The sequence below is a fragment of the Otolemur garnettii genome, unplaced genomic scaffold (genome assembly GCF_000181295.1).
Source record: "Otolemur garnettii isolate 467f Iridium unplaced genomic scaffold, OtoGar3 scaffold00002, whole genome shotgun sequence".
Taxonomy (NCBI): Eukaryota; Metazoa; Chordata; class Mammalia; order Primates; family Galagidae; genus Otolemur; species Otolemur garnettii.
In genome coordinates, this window is record NW_003852397.1 from 40,834,208 (window position 1) to 40,845,795 (window position 11,588).

An 11,588-nucleotide genomic window follows, 5' to 3' on the forward strand; every position below is an offset into this window, starting at 1 on the left:
GGTTGTTGTGAGCTGCGATGCCACAGCACTCTATCCAGGGGGACAGCTTGAGGCTCTGTCTCAAAAAAAAAAAAAGAACCCACCACCCTTGGTATATGGGGTCAGCGCCCTACCCACTGCACAGGCAGCACCCTATTTTTGTTTTACTTTCTTTCCTTTTTTTTTTTTTAATGGGAAAGAGTCTCACTTTGTCGTCCTCTGTAGAATGCTGTAGCATCATAATTCACAGCAACCTCCAACTCTTGGACTCAAGTGATTTTCTTGCCTCAGCCTCCCCAGTAGCTGGGGCCACAGGAGCCTGCCACAACATCCAGCTATTTTTAAATTTTTTTTGTGTAGTACACCTTGGCCTGGTTCAAACCCAACAACCCTGCTGCATGTGGCTTGCTCCTTAAGCACGGAGCTATGGGAGCCCAGCCCCCTTTTTGTTTTTCTATATGAGGAATGGGTTTTTCAGCTAAAATAGCATTATAAAATGAAACAGTGGACTCAAATCCACACTGAGTCCATCTTTTCCAGAAAGGCTTTATATACATTCTTTTAAAATTGCTTTTCTTTTTTTTTTGGCCAGGGCCGGGTTTGAACCCTCCACCTCTGGTATATGGGGCCTATGCCCTACTCCTTGAGCCATAGGTACTGCCTCATTCTTTTAAAATTTCAAACGATAAGATTTTTTTTTCTTTTGAGATATGTTTTAAAAATAGTATTAACAAATGTTAATTTGCTCAACAATTCTTTGCACATGAAATTGGCCATAGAGAATGATCATCTTTATAAAAGACCTGAATTTTAGTGTGAGCAACAGGTCAAAAATAGGAGCGCTCCAAAGTTAGACTGGCTCTCTTTCTTTTGAATCAACTGTCATTTCACCTTTTTGGGATCAGCTAGCACCTTGATCTTCAAGTGCTTCTACTTAAAAGTACTTGATACTCTAAAGATGACTTGAAGAAGAGAGTTGGATCATTCTGAGAATCTAGAATAGGTACTAGTGAAAATGGAGCCCACTTTCTCCAAGCCCAAGAGACCTCACAGTGCTTAAGCTTTTGTGACTGGCTGCATTTTTTTTAATGTAAATTGAGCATTCTTATTAAAGTGCTCAATGTGTATGTATTTGCTTGCATATGCATGAAGTACCACAGACAACTATTTCCTCCAAGGGAAATTAGGGGTGAGGAGAGGAGCATTTTCTTGGCATTTTCTCTTATTTCCTTAGAATAACATAGCACAAAAAATGTACTCCCTACTTAAAGTATATCCATAAATCTAAAATAAATCATTAATGAAGATTATTCTTAGGATGGGAAAGAGTGAACTTCAACAGCAATAATTACTTCGTTCAAGTAAATGTTACAAATTTTGTGATTCCCTCAGCTTGCATCCATCTTCCCACTTTCCCAACTCTGTCTTGATTGTTAATGTATTCTTTAAAAAATTATCAGAATTCTTTTACATTTAATGTATTTTTATGCAATGCAATTGAGACTTTTCTTTCATTGCCAGAAGTGACAAGACCATCTGTGGACAGCACAATTTTGCCACCAATTTACTGCATGGCCTTGGATAAGTTATTTCTTCATCTATATCATGCAGAGTGTGAACCAGAAGATATTTTAGGCCCCTTTTAGTAATAAAATCCTATGATTCTCTGATTCTATCTTGGTCCAAGAAGGCTTCCTCTTCTTCTTCTTCTTTTTTTGCCATTTTTGGCCAGGGCTGGGCTTGAACCCACCACCTCTGGCATATGGGGTCAGCCCCCGACTTCTTTGAGCTACAGGCACTGCCCCCAAGAAGGCTTCTTATACTTGTCATTAATTTTTTTTTTTTGGAGACAGAGCCTCAAGCTGTCACCCTGGGTAGAGTGCTGTGACATCACAGCTCACAGCAACCTCCCAATCCTGGGCTTAAGTGATTCTCTTATCTCAACCTCCCAAGTAGCTGGGACCACAGGTGCCAGGTGGCCAGACCACCACAACGTCCAGCCATTTTTTGGTTGTAGTTGTCATTGTTTGGCAGGTGTGGGCTGGATTCAAACCTGCCAGCTCTGGTGTATGTGGCTGGCATCTTAGCTGCTTGAGCTACATGCGCTGAGCCATTAATTCTAAGTCATAAAGATTCCATGTCTTGACAAAATACCTGAGACATAGGACCAGGTAAAATTATTAATAATTTATTTTAAATAACAGTTAATAAATCATTTTTGTTATAGGTACCCATTGGATTCTGTTAGTCAATACCGCGCAGGTATTCTTATCCTTTATAGATGAGGAAACTGAGGCTTAAGGAGATCAATTAGTTCCTTAGGCCCTGCAGTTAATAAGGGGAGCTAGAAGGTTGTAAATAGATTTTTTTTTTTTTTTTTTTTTTTTTTTTTTTTGGAGACAGAGCCTCAAGCTGTCCCCCTGGGTAGAGTGCCGTGGCATTACAGCTCACAGCAACCTCCAACTCCTGGGCTCAAGCGAGTCTCCTGCCTCCGCCTCCCAAGTAGCTGGGACCACAGGCGCCCACCACAACGCCCGGCTATTTTTTGGTTGCAGCCATCATTGTTGTTTGGCGGGTCTGGGCTTGGGATTTGAACCCGCCACCTTAGGTGTACGTGGCTGGCGCCTTAGCCGGTTGAGCTATAGGCGCCGAGCCTAGATTTATTTTTTCTAAAACAACTATATACAGGTATTTTAAATGATCTGACATAAGGATTAGTCTTTTGAGAGTGGTAGGTGTATTCTTATCTAAACATTTTGAGTTTTTTTGTTTTTTTAAGACAGCATGTCACTATGTCACCCTTGGTAGAGTGCTGTGGCATCACAGCTCACAGCAACCTCAAACTCCTAGGCTTAAGTGATTCTCTTGCCTCAGCCTCCCAAGTAACTGGGACTACAGGTGCCTGCCACAATGCCCCGCTATTTTTTGGTTGCAGTTGTCATTGCTGTGTAGCAGGCCCAGGCAGGCAGGGTTCGAACCCTCCAGCTTTGATGTATGTCGCTGGTGCCCAACTCACTGAGCTATGAGCAATGAGCCCATTTTGAGGTTTTTATCCCACTCTCAGCAGGTCATTTCAAAACCATAAAGCAACTAAACTAAGCTAGTGTGGATCAGAGATAAAAGGGAATAGTACATAAGGGAGGAATAGGATTTTCAGACAGGTGTTGAGGAAAGCACTTTTCTATATAGGAAGAGCCCTTAAATTTCATGATTTCTTTCCCCAAGGACCAGTCCAATCCATCAACAATGCAACATAAAATACCATGTTCAGGTTCTTAAAAAAAATTATTATTATAGCTAGTAACCAAGGAAATTTAAACAAATCAATATTAAAGAAATAGTCACTCAACATCCCAGTCACTTCAGCAAATTTCAGCAAATTAAATTGTTCATTTTTCTGTGACTTCTGCCAGCTCTTGCCTTTAAATACTGTATATATAACTTTTTTTTTTTTTTTTGAGATAGAGTCTCATTATGTTGCCCTGGGTAGGGTGCCGTAGGGTCACAGCTCACAGCAACCTCAAACTCTTGGGCTTAAGTGATTCTCTTGCCTTAGGCTCCCAAGTAGCTGGGACTACAGGTGCCTGCCCCCACCCCCCCCAGCTATTTTTTTGTTGCAATTGTTATTGTTGTTTAGCTGGCCTGGGGTGGGTTTGAACCCGCCAGCCTGGGTGTATATGGCTGGTGCCCTACCCACTGAGCTATGGGTGCCACCCTGTAAATATGATTTTTTCCTGGTTGTACTCAGGTGTAAACATGTATTTTTAAGTATCAGAAAACCAAATTGTCATAAAATTTATTTTCCTCATCCTGAATTTTTTCATCTGTTTGCTTATTGTTTTTGCTGGAATTTATATCTTTTTCATCAGAAGAATAAAAAGTTCTGTTTTTAAGGAGTTTTCTTTTTCTTTTTCCAAATATCACACAGCAGGGAATGCCAGCACTTCTGTATGCTCTACCAGGGCATCTCGAACCAAAGGCTAAGAAAGGTTACATCTGGAGATCTTTTCAAAGTCCTATGCATTTTGGTGGTGGAAAAATAATTCTGTCTGGAGGCAGGAGGTCAAAATGATGACCTGTATGTAATCTTTCTTGCAGGTTTTGAACTTGACTCTATTAACTCCTCATAAATACAGGTTTCCTGGTAAAGGACTGAGCAAGACGCATGAAGTGTGTCTTGAATTTTGGTAAGGTGGAGTTTCAGGTCGACAGCTAGAAGGGGTTTAGTTGGGTAATGAGAATGCTTATTTTCCTGGTTACTGGATATACCATGGACTTATATCTTGTTTTGTTGTCCCATAGTAACTGAAGCCACTGCTGCCATGGAAAATGATGGCTATTTTAATGACATAATTTAGAGTGGCCCATAGAAACCTGACTGGGCTGTCTCCTAATGCACAAGACCTTATATTTGTGGTGCTGCTGTATTTGGATGGCACACATCTCCTTAGTTCTTTTCAACTGAATGACAACTAGGTATGAGACAAAACTGTTATTTGATGGCCGAATATTTTTAAAATTTTGGTAAACATATAAACAAGCAACAATTCAGAAGAATTACTGATTATTCTAAAAATAGTATTCGAATAGCATTTATATGTAGCTAAAGAAGGTACTGTGGTCCCCCAAACTTCCATCCACTTTCCAAAAGTCGTATTTTATATCTAAGGTAAACTGACACCAAAAATTCTAAATCCAGTCTAATTCAGTAGTCTATTCTCAGTGATGTCTCACATTTGCAAGCCCATTACACGTTGGTTTTACCTGTCACGAAATCCTTTGCATCACTTTTATAAAAACGCATTGCTTTCTATAAAAAGTGACTGGAAGAATCTAATACTGTAAATTCGCACGTGTCTCCTGCCCCCAGCAGGAAAACTAGTATGGGATTTTCCAACAGGTATTTTCTGACCTCCAATCCTAGCAGGTAAACTGCCAGAGGGACAAGCAAGTGTTAGCCCAAAGGAAATCCGATGTGGGATTTCTTTTTTCTCTTTAAACTGATCTGTTTTTAGGAGGAGTTCCCTCTGCGTTCTATGGTCCAAAGTCCTTGCCACCAGGGTTACCATCTCTTCCACCAATTTGCCATCTCCCTGCCCCCTTCTTTCTAAAAGCCCTCATTGAAAATAACTTTCTCTCGTGACTCCCTATCCATCTAGTTGTAATCGCTCCTAGCGCCCCCCCCACCCGCTTCCCCTCTCCCGCCCAGAATCCAGGTCCTCACACCACTTAAGGGAAAATTCACACCCCTAGCCCTCTTCCCGGGCGTCCCGAGGCGGCGTTGGGTGAGGGTGTGGGTGGGGAGGAGGGGCAGGCTTTTCTGGGGTCCCCAGTGTCCTCCTCGCGCCGCCACCCCCCTCGGGGGTTTTGCAGGGGGAGGGGAGCGCGGGTGGGTGGGACCGGGACGGGCGGGGGAGGGGTGAGGGCGAGGAGGAGGAGGAAGAGGAGGAGGAGTGGTGTGTGTGCGAGCGTGTGTGGCTGGGGGAAGCCATTGCCTGTTTAATAGTTGCTGTTGCTGCACTTCCGCTTCTCTCCCAGCGAGAGAGAGACACGAGTGGCCAGGCCCAGCCGCAGCCGCAGCAGCAGCCGCGGCGGCGGCACGGAGGAGCCAGACACAAAGAGAGGTACGGGGATCCCCCCCCGCCGCCAGCTGCCCCCCGGCCGCGACGCTGGGCCTCGGGGACACCCCTCGCTGCCTTCCTCGACCCGCGCTGCCCGGGCCACGGGCACAGGCATGGGGGGGCGGAGAGGGACTGGGGAGCCCCAGGGGTCCGGGGCCCGCCCGCGGGGGATGGGCAGGGACCCCGGGCCGCGTGGGGTGCGGGGGCCGCCCTCGTTGGGGGCTGGGGGGTCATTGTGGCTCGAACTGTCATTGCTGCCCCGGGAGCCCCCCACTGGCCGCCGAGGGGGCCGGGAGCGGGGGAGGGGTAGTTGGGGGTGCCCCATTTTCCCCGGGGGCGGGGGCCCGCGAGGATTAACCCCTGTGGGGCGGAAGGACTCATTGTTATTCCGTCGCCGAGGAGGCCAAGCCCCCCCTCCCCGGCCCCCACCCCCCTCCACGGGTGGCCATCGGGCGTGTGCTCGGGACCCCCACCGGGTCGTCGCGCAGCCCTAAGCTGGGTGGCTGAGGGGTGGGCCGGCTGGGAGGGGCGTCGGGGCGCGGCTGGGGTAGGGGGCTCGGGCCTTGTCGCCCCTGTCCCCCGCCGGCCTCTCCCTTCCCCCACCGGGCACCCGTTCCCCACCTCAGTCCCTGGTTTCGGCTTTCTCTCTTACTCCTTCCAGCCCCTCTTTTCCCGATCTCGCCAAACTCCGCTGTGACCCCTGCAGTTTCGCCCGGGCCACCTGCCCCCCACGACCCCTGGAGAGTGTACAAAACAGCCCCTAGGCCGGCTGGCTCCTGGGACCTTCCTTTTTTGCCCCGTGGAGGCGCCCCGCGCCCCCGCCCTGCCCTCCTCGGCCTCCTCGGCTTCTCCCTCCCTGGCGGGTGGGGAGCCCCGGGGGGGGGCGAGGGAGGGGCCGCTCGCCTAGCTCCAGGCCGTTTTCCCACAGCGTCCCCCACTTGGGGCCAAAAATAAACAAGCTGCATCCGATTTGCAAAATCCTTAATGGGCCTAGAGACTTTGAAAATTGGGTGGAGGGCGGTGGGCGGCCGGGTGCACCCCTGTGCCCTCCTGACAGCACCCAAGTTCCTTATTTACACTGCATGGTTTGTGTTTCTGTTTTGTTTTCCTCCCCCTGCAGGGGCTGTTTGCGGGGTGGGGTGGGGGGTTCGCTATGTCGGATGACGATTCGAGGGCCAGCACCAGCTCCTCCTCATCTTCGTCCTCCAACCAGCAAACCGAGAAAGAAACAAACACCCCCAAGAAGAAGGAGAGTAAAGTCAGCATGAGCAAAAACTCCAAACTCCTCTCCACCAGCGCCAAGAGGTACAGCACTCATTTTTTTTCACCCCCGGCGGCTTCCTATCTTTGGAACTGCCTCTTGCTGCTTTGGTCTGCCTCACGGTGAGGGTAGCTAAAAGGCCCCACCGCTGATGGTTTATGTATTCTTAAAAATGAAAGAAGGGCTTTGGCAGCCTTAATTTTCTTCTCTGTTGCTTCTTTTTTAAAAATCATTGTCCACATGCAGCTGTTGTGGCTTGCCTCTCTCATTTCTTGTTGAAGTTTGTTAAGAATCCTCATTACTGTTAAAAGCCCCCAAATCTGATTTCAAGTTACTTGGCTATTAATCACTAATTTGTGACCCTCCCTAAGGTGGTCATCCGACTTCTTAATTACTAATACCTGCCTAGACAACTGCATCAAAATGAATTCTATGATCACCTTACTTTCTCCTCACCTGTTGCATGGATGATCTTTTTTTGAATAGAGTGTTCGTTCACCACAAGTTGCATAAGGAATAAGTAATTCATATTAGTAGGTAAAATAGGCAGGTAGAAACATGTTCTCAGAAATTCGAAGAGATTTTTCTGACTTGGAGAGTTGAGGCAAATGAATGAATAAGTGATTGTAAAATGGTTATTCTAGATTATTTTTGTGATTCTCTTTAAGAATTTCAATTTACCAAATTTCAGGGAGACTCATTTTTTTCCCCATGGTATTTGCTCTGCTCATGCTTTAAAAATGTTCCTTTACCTTTTTTTTTTTTTGTAAATTGAATTCAAGTTGTGGCTCTTTTTCTTTTTTATTCCTCTTAAGTCTCTGGAGGTTAATAGCTACTTTTTACCTCCGTCATCCTTCAGTAATATTTTCTGATCCTCATGACTCTTAAAATAATCTATAGCAGATTCCTGGGAACCCACAGACACTCTTTCATAAATCCTTCTGCTTTCAGAGTTAGACAGTTGTTAAACTTTAAAGTGGCAAAGCAGGAAGTTATTAAGGCATCCAAATGGTGGGTTAGATAAAGCTACCTTTCGTAAAAGAATTTAAGATAAAATGGAATGTGAGACTTTAGATCTCTCCACTGAGTAGAGAGCCTGGAACCCCGAGTTTGAGAATTTGTTCTGTCTTTCTGCTTGACTTGAAATTTGAAAATTTTGAAGAAGTGTTTTGGTGACCTAGCCATGGGCTGATGGAGTGACTTTAGCTTATTTTAAATAGTTTGGAGGTTTTGAATTAAGTGGCAGGATGCCTCTGCAAGATGTCCTCATTTTCAGAGAGTTGGTTTAATGATACAACTTCCCTAGAGTCCTAACAGATTCTCATTGATTACCCTGCGTGGTTGTTCCAGACTGGCATTTAGTTGGTCCACTTTGGATGGGCCCTTCCTCAACTGCCCCGCCTCCACCTTTTAGGCTTCTTGATCCTCTCTGCTGTTGGCCTGACCTGCTCCAGGCAGGATACTTACTTTTAGTTGTTAGTACTTTTGTATTTTGCTGGATATCGCTAGTGTTTATGAATATATTGAGGGGTAAAAGCATAGGTAGTAGCATATATAAATAAAATAGTTTGCTTCATGTTAGTGAATTACAGAGGGAGTAGTTTTCACTGGACAACGATTTGTCTATGCTAGGAAAGTTAAAATCTTAATTTGGAAATGGCTGGGAGAGATGATAGGTGTAGAAGGTGAAAAGCGGAAGACTACAAATAGTAATTTTACCTGTAAGTTAATATTAGGGTGTTTGTATGAATTTAGCTCCCTGGATATATTGCTTAAAGAGTGGCTATTAATGTTAAAGCAGAGCTAAGGTTAATAGCAAAATAGCAAAAGGTAATAGTGAAAGAATAAGAGGGAAAAATTGATGTTCATGAGACCCTATAGCATATATTGGCATATATTGATTTGGAATGTAGGTGTTGCCCATAGAATTGGAAGGAGCACATATACCAGGAGATGGAGTGGAAAGATGCCTCAATTGGCAGACTAAGTGATTACTGACTGCAAATTGGAAAGTGGTTTCTAAACCATGGGTATAGAAAAACCTGCCTTGAGAGTGGTCCCAACAAGAATTCCCTTATGGACATATGTGTGAGCTACTCTTTCAAATCTTTGCCAGTTCTTTGGAATGGTGCACATGCTGGCTGTCAAGATGAAGTGGGTAAAGCTGTCTGGCATTACACTTTTTAGGTATTAAAGCAACTACCTTTTCAGTGACTATTTAACGTAGAAGTTGAGTTGGCAAGGATTAGGTGAACCTTATTTGTATTTTTATATGCGTTCTGCTTAGAGGGAGGCCTTTGTACCTGTGCACAATATATTAAAATACAGCCATTCAAAATGATGCCGGTAAAGAATCAGTAAATCTGGGTCCCACACTTTCAGTCTAACAGAATAATGAGTCTAACAGCAGAGATGCGACAAAACCGAAATGCTTATTGGTAGCAGAATACTGATGAATTCATGTAGAGAGATTGTGAACGAACCCCTTTCTAAAGTTGACCAGATTTGCAGGAGACAGGAAATGTCTTAGTAGGAAGATTTACAGAACTTCCCTCAGTCATCACCCTTAATTTAATTTTACTTATGGAAAATACAACGCCTTCTAAAACCTTTTCCTCTTCACCTCTTCACGTACTCTTCCTACACTCAGAAAACCTTTGGAAAGGGAAAGACTTCCGTTGTGAATCAAATTGCCCTGTGTTTGGTTGGTTGGTTTTTTTTTTTTTTTTTTTTTTTTACTTTTGTGCTGCCTCAGTGAGATTTTTTAAGTTGTAACATAGCCCTGTTGGGCTTTATATGGTAAGAGGGAAGATTATAAAAATAGGCACCCTTTAGAAGAAGGAAGAAGCTTAAAGGCCCCAAACTTTGTTGTATTGATGCTTGTAAGCGCCTAGGTAAGCAAAAGACAAAGGCCAGGGCTCGGTGTGAACGGCCTGGTGGCTTCGGCCTAGGAGTGGGGGATGGGGCTCTTTGTGAAGTCGAGGGTTGGTGTCGAGGGAGAAAACTGCGGGCTGCGGGGTGTCCAGAGCGAGCTGAAAGCGGGCGGTGGAGAAGGAAGGGGGCAGGCCCGCGAGAAGTTAAGAGGACGCCAGGGAAAAGCCGGAAAGGTGGGCCTTGAGTCCCAGCGCGCGTGCGGGGCGGAGGCAAGGGCCGGTGCACCTGTGCGGGCCGCCGGGCCGGCCGCGCTCCAGCCAGCGCGGGGAGGGCGGCGTCCGCGCGGCCTAGGGACCTAGGTGCCTGGGCGCCGGGGGAGGCGAGGTGGCGAGCGCCGAGCAGCCCCGCGCCGTCGCCCCAGTCCCTCCCTGCCGCCCGCCGCTTTACCCGCGCGGCTTGAGCCGTCGGGTGAGCGCCGGAGGGGGCGGGGAGGCGGGGGCGGCCGCGACGCCCGGCAGGTCAGTCGGCCCGAGGGGCCTCGTGGGGAGCGGCCATGTTGGCTTCGTCACTGAGGACCCGGGCGGCCATGGTGGGGGCAGGTGTCGGGCAGTGCTGGGACCCCCGGCCTGAGGGGGCGCCCTGCCGGGCGTGGGGGTGAGGACACCTGGGGCGTGAGGGGCAGGAGACGCGTCCTTCCCACTTACGGAGGGCTCTGTTCCTCGGTGCCAGGGAGAGGAGGTGTAGGGGAAAGACTCAGGAAACTAGACCGCAAGCGAGAAACTTTAAACTTATTTCCTAAATGGAAAACACCGAGAAATAGAACTGCCTTGGTGTGCCAGGCAAGATTGGAACCTAAACATTGTAGATGAAAACACCGGGTTTTATACCGCCGCCTCACTGCCTTTGTGAAAAAAGGTTTTGCCTAAACTTGGGACCTGAAGCTTCTGATGTGTCCTTTCCTCTTTTTTCTACCCACAGTACAAATGCTGTGGGTTTTGGGTTTATGTGCCAGACCTGAGTGTTACAGGTGGCAGCTTCTAATGTCTTAATATTTCTCGTGTTTGTCTTTTAGGATTCAGAAGGAACTGGCAGACATCACTTTAGACCCCCCACCTAACTGCAGGTGAGGTGCTTTTCAGTTCTTTTCTTTTAAAAATTCTATTCTTTATTTTGGGGTTACATTTTTATTACTATCTAATTTTCTTCTGTGGTTAATCCTTGTTACGGTGCTGACATAACATTGCAGCTGAACTTTATTAACCTGAGTTTAATATTCTCTGGTAAGCCTCTGACAAGCTCAATACCATGTGGAAGAAAAGTAATAGATCTATTTGGAGTGGACTTTTGCATACCTGAAGCAAAACTGTAAAGTAAATTTAAAGGTGTATCCTTGCGCCTACTCATGGATCTTTGCTATGTCATTAAGGCTGATGTAAAATATTTTAGATACTAGGTACATTTTGGTTTAGAAAAGTGCTTTGCTGTAATAATCTCTTATTCAAGTTCTGCTAAGCTAATAAAGCACAGAATTAAATCAAATAGGGATCTTCAGACTTACTCCATGGTATATAAATTTTGTATCGGACTTTTGGCAGAGCAATTCCGGAAACTGGTTTTGATAAAAAGGTTTTGTTTAGATAGGTAGTTAGAAGCTTTATTAAGACTATACAGTACGCTCGGTTCCTGTGGCTCAAGTGGCTAAGGCGCCAGCCACATAAACCTAAGGTGGCAGGTTCCAATCCAGCCCGGGCCCGCCAAAAAAACAACAATGACGGCTGCAACCTGTGGTCCCAGCTACTTGGGAGGCAGAGGCAGGAGACTCGCTTGAGCCCAGGAGTTGGAGGTTGCTGTGA

At 46.2% G+C, this 11,588-nt stretch overlaps 1 protein-coding gene across 1 annotated transcript in view; it reads left to right on the forward strand.

Annotated features, from left to right (window-relative positions):
• Positions 1 to 5,413: 5,413 nt before the first annotated feature.
• The window catches only part of UBE2E1 (ubiquitin conjugating enzyme E2 E1), a 98,846-nt gene continuing 92,671 nt past the window's right edge, over positions 5,414 to 11,588 (forward strand). The window contains exons 1-3 of the mRNA XM_012806387.2: positions 5,414 to 5,603; positions 6,721 to 6,905; positions 10,808 to 10,858. Coding sequence (XP_012661841.1) covers positions 6,754 to 6,905; positions 10,808 to 10,858 — 203 coding nt within the window. The 5' untranslated portion in view covers positions 5,414 to 5,603; positions 6,721 to 6,753. The remainder of the gene's footprint in view (positions 5,604 to 6,720; positions 6,906 to 10,807; positions 10,859 to 11,588) is intronic.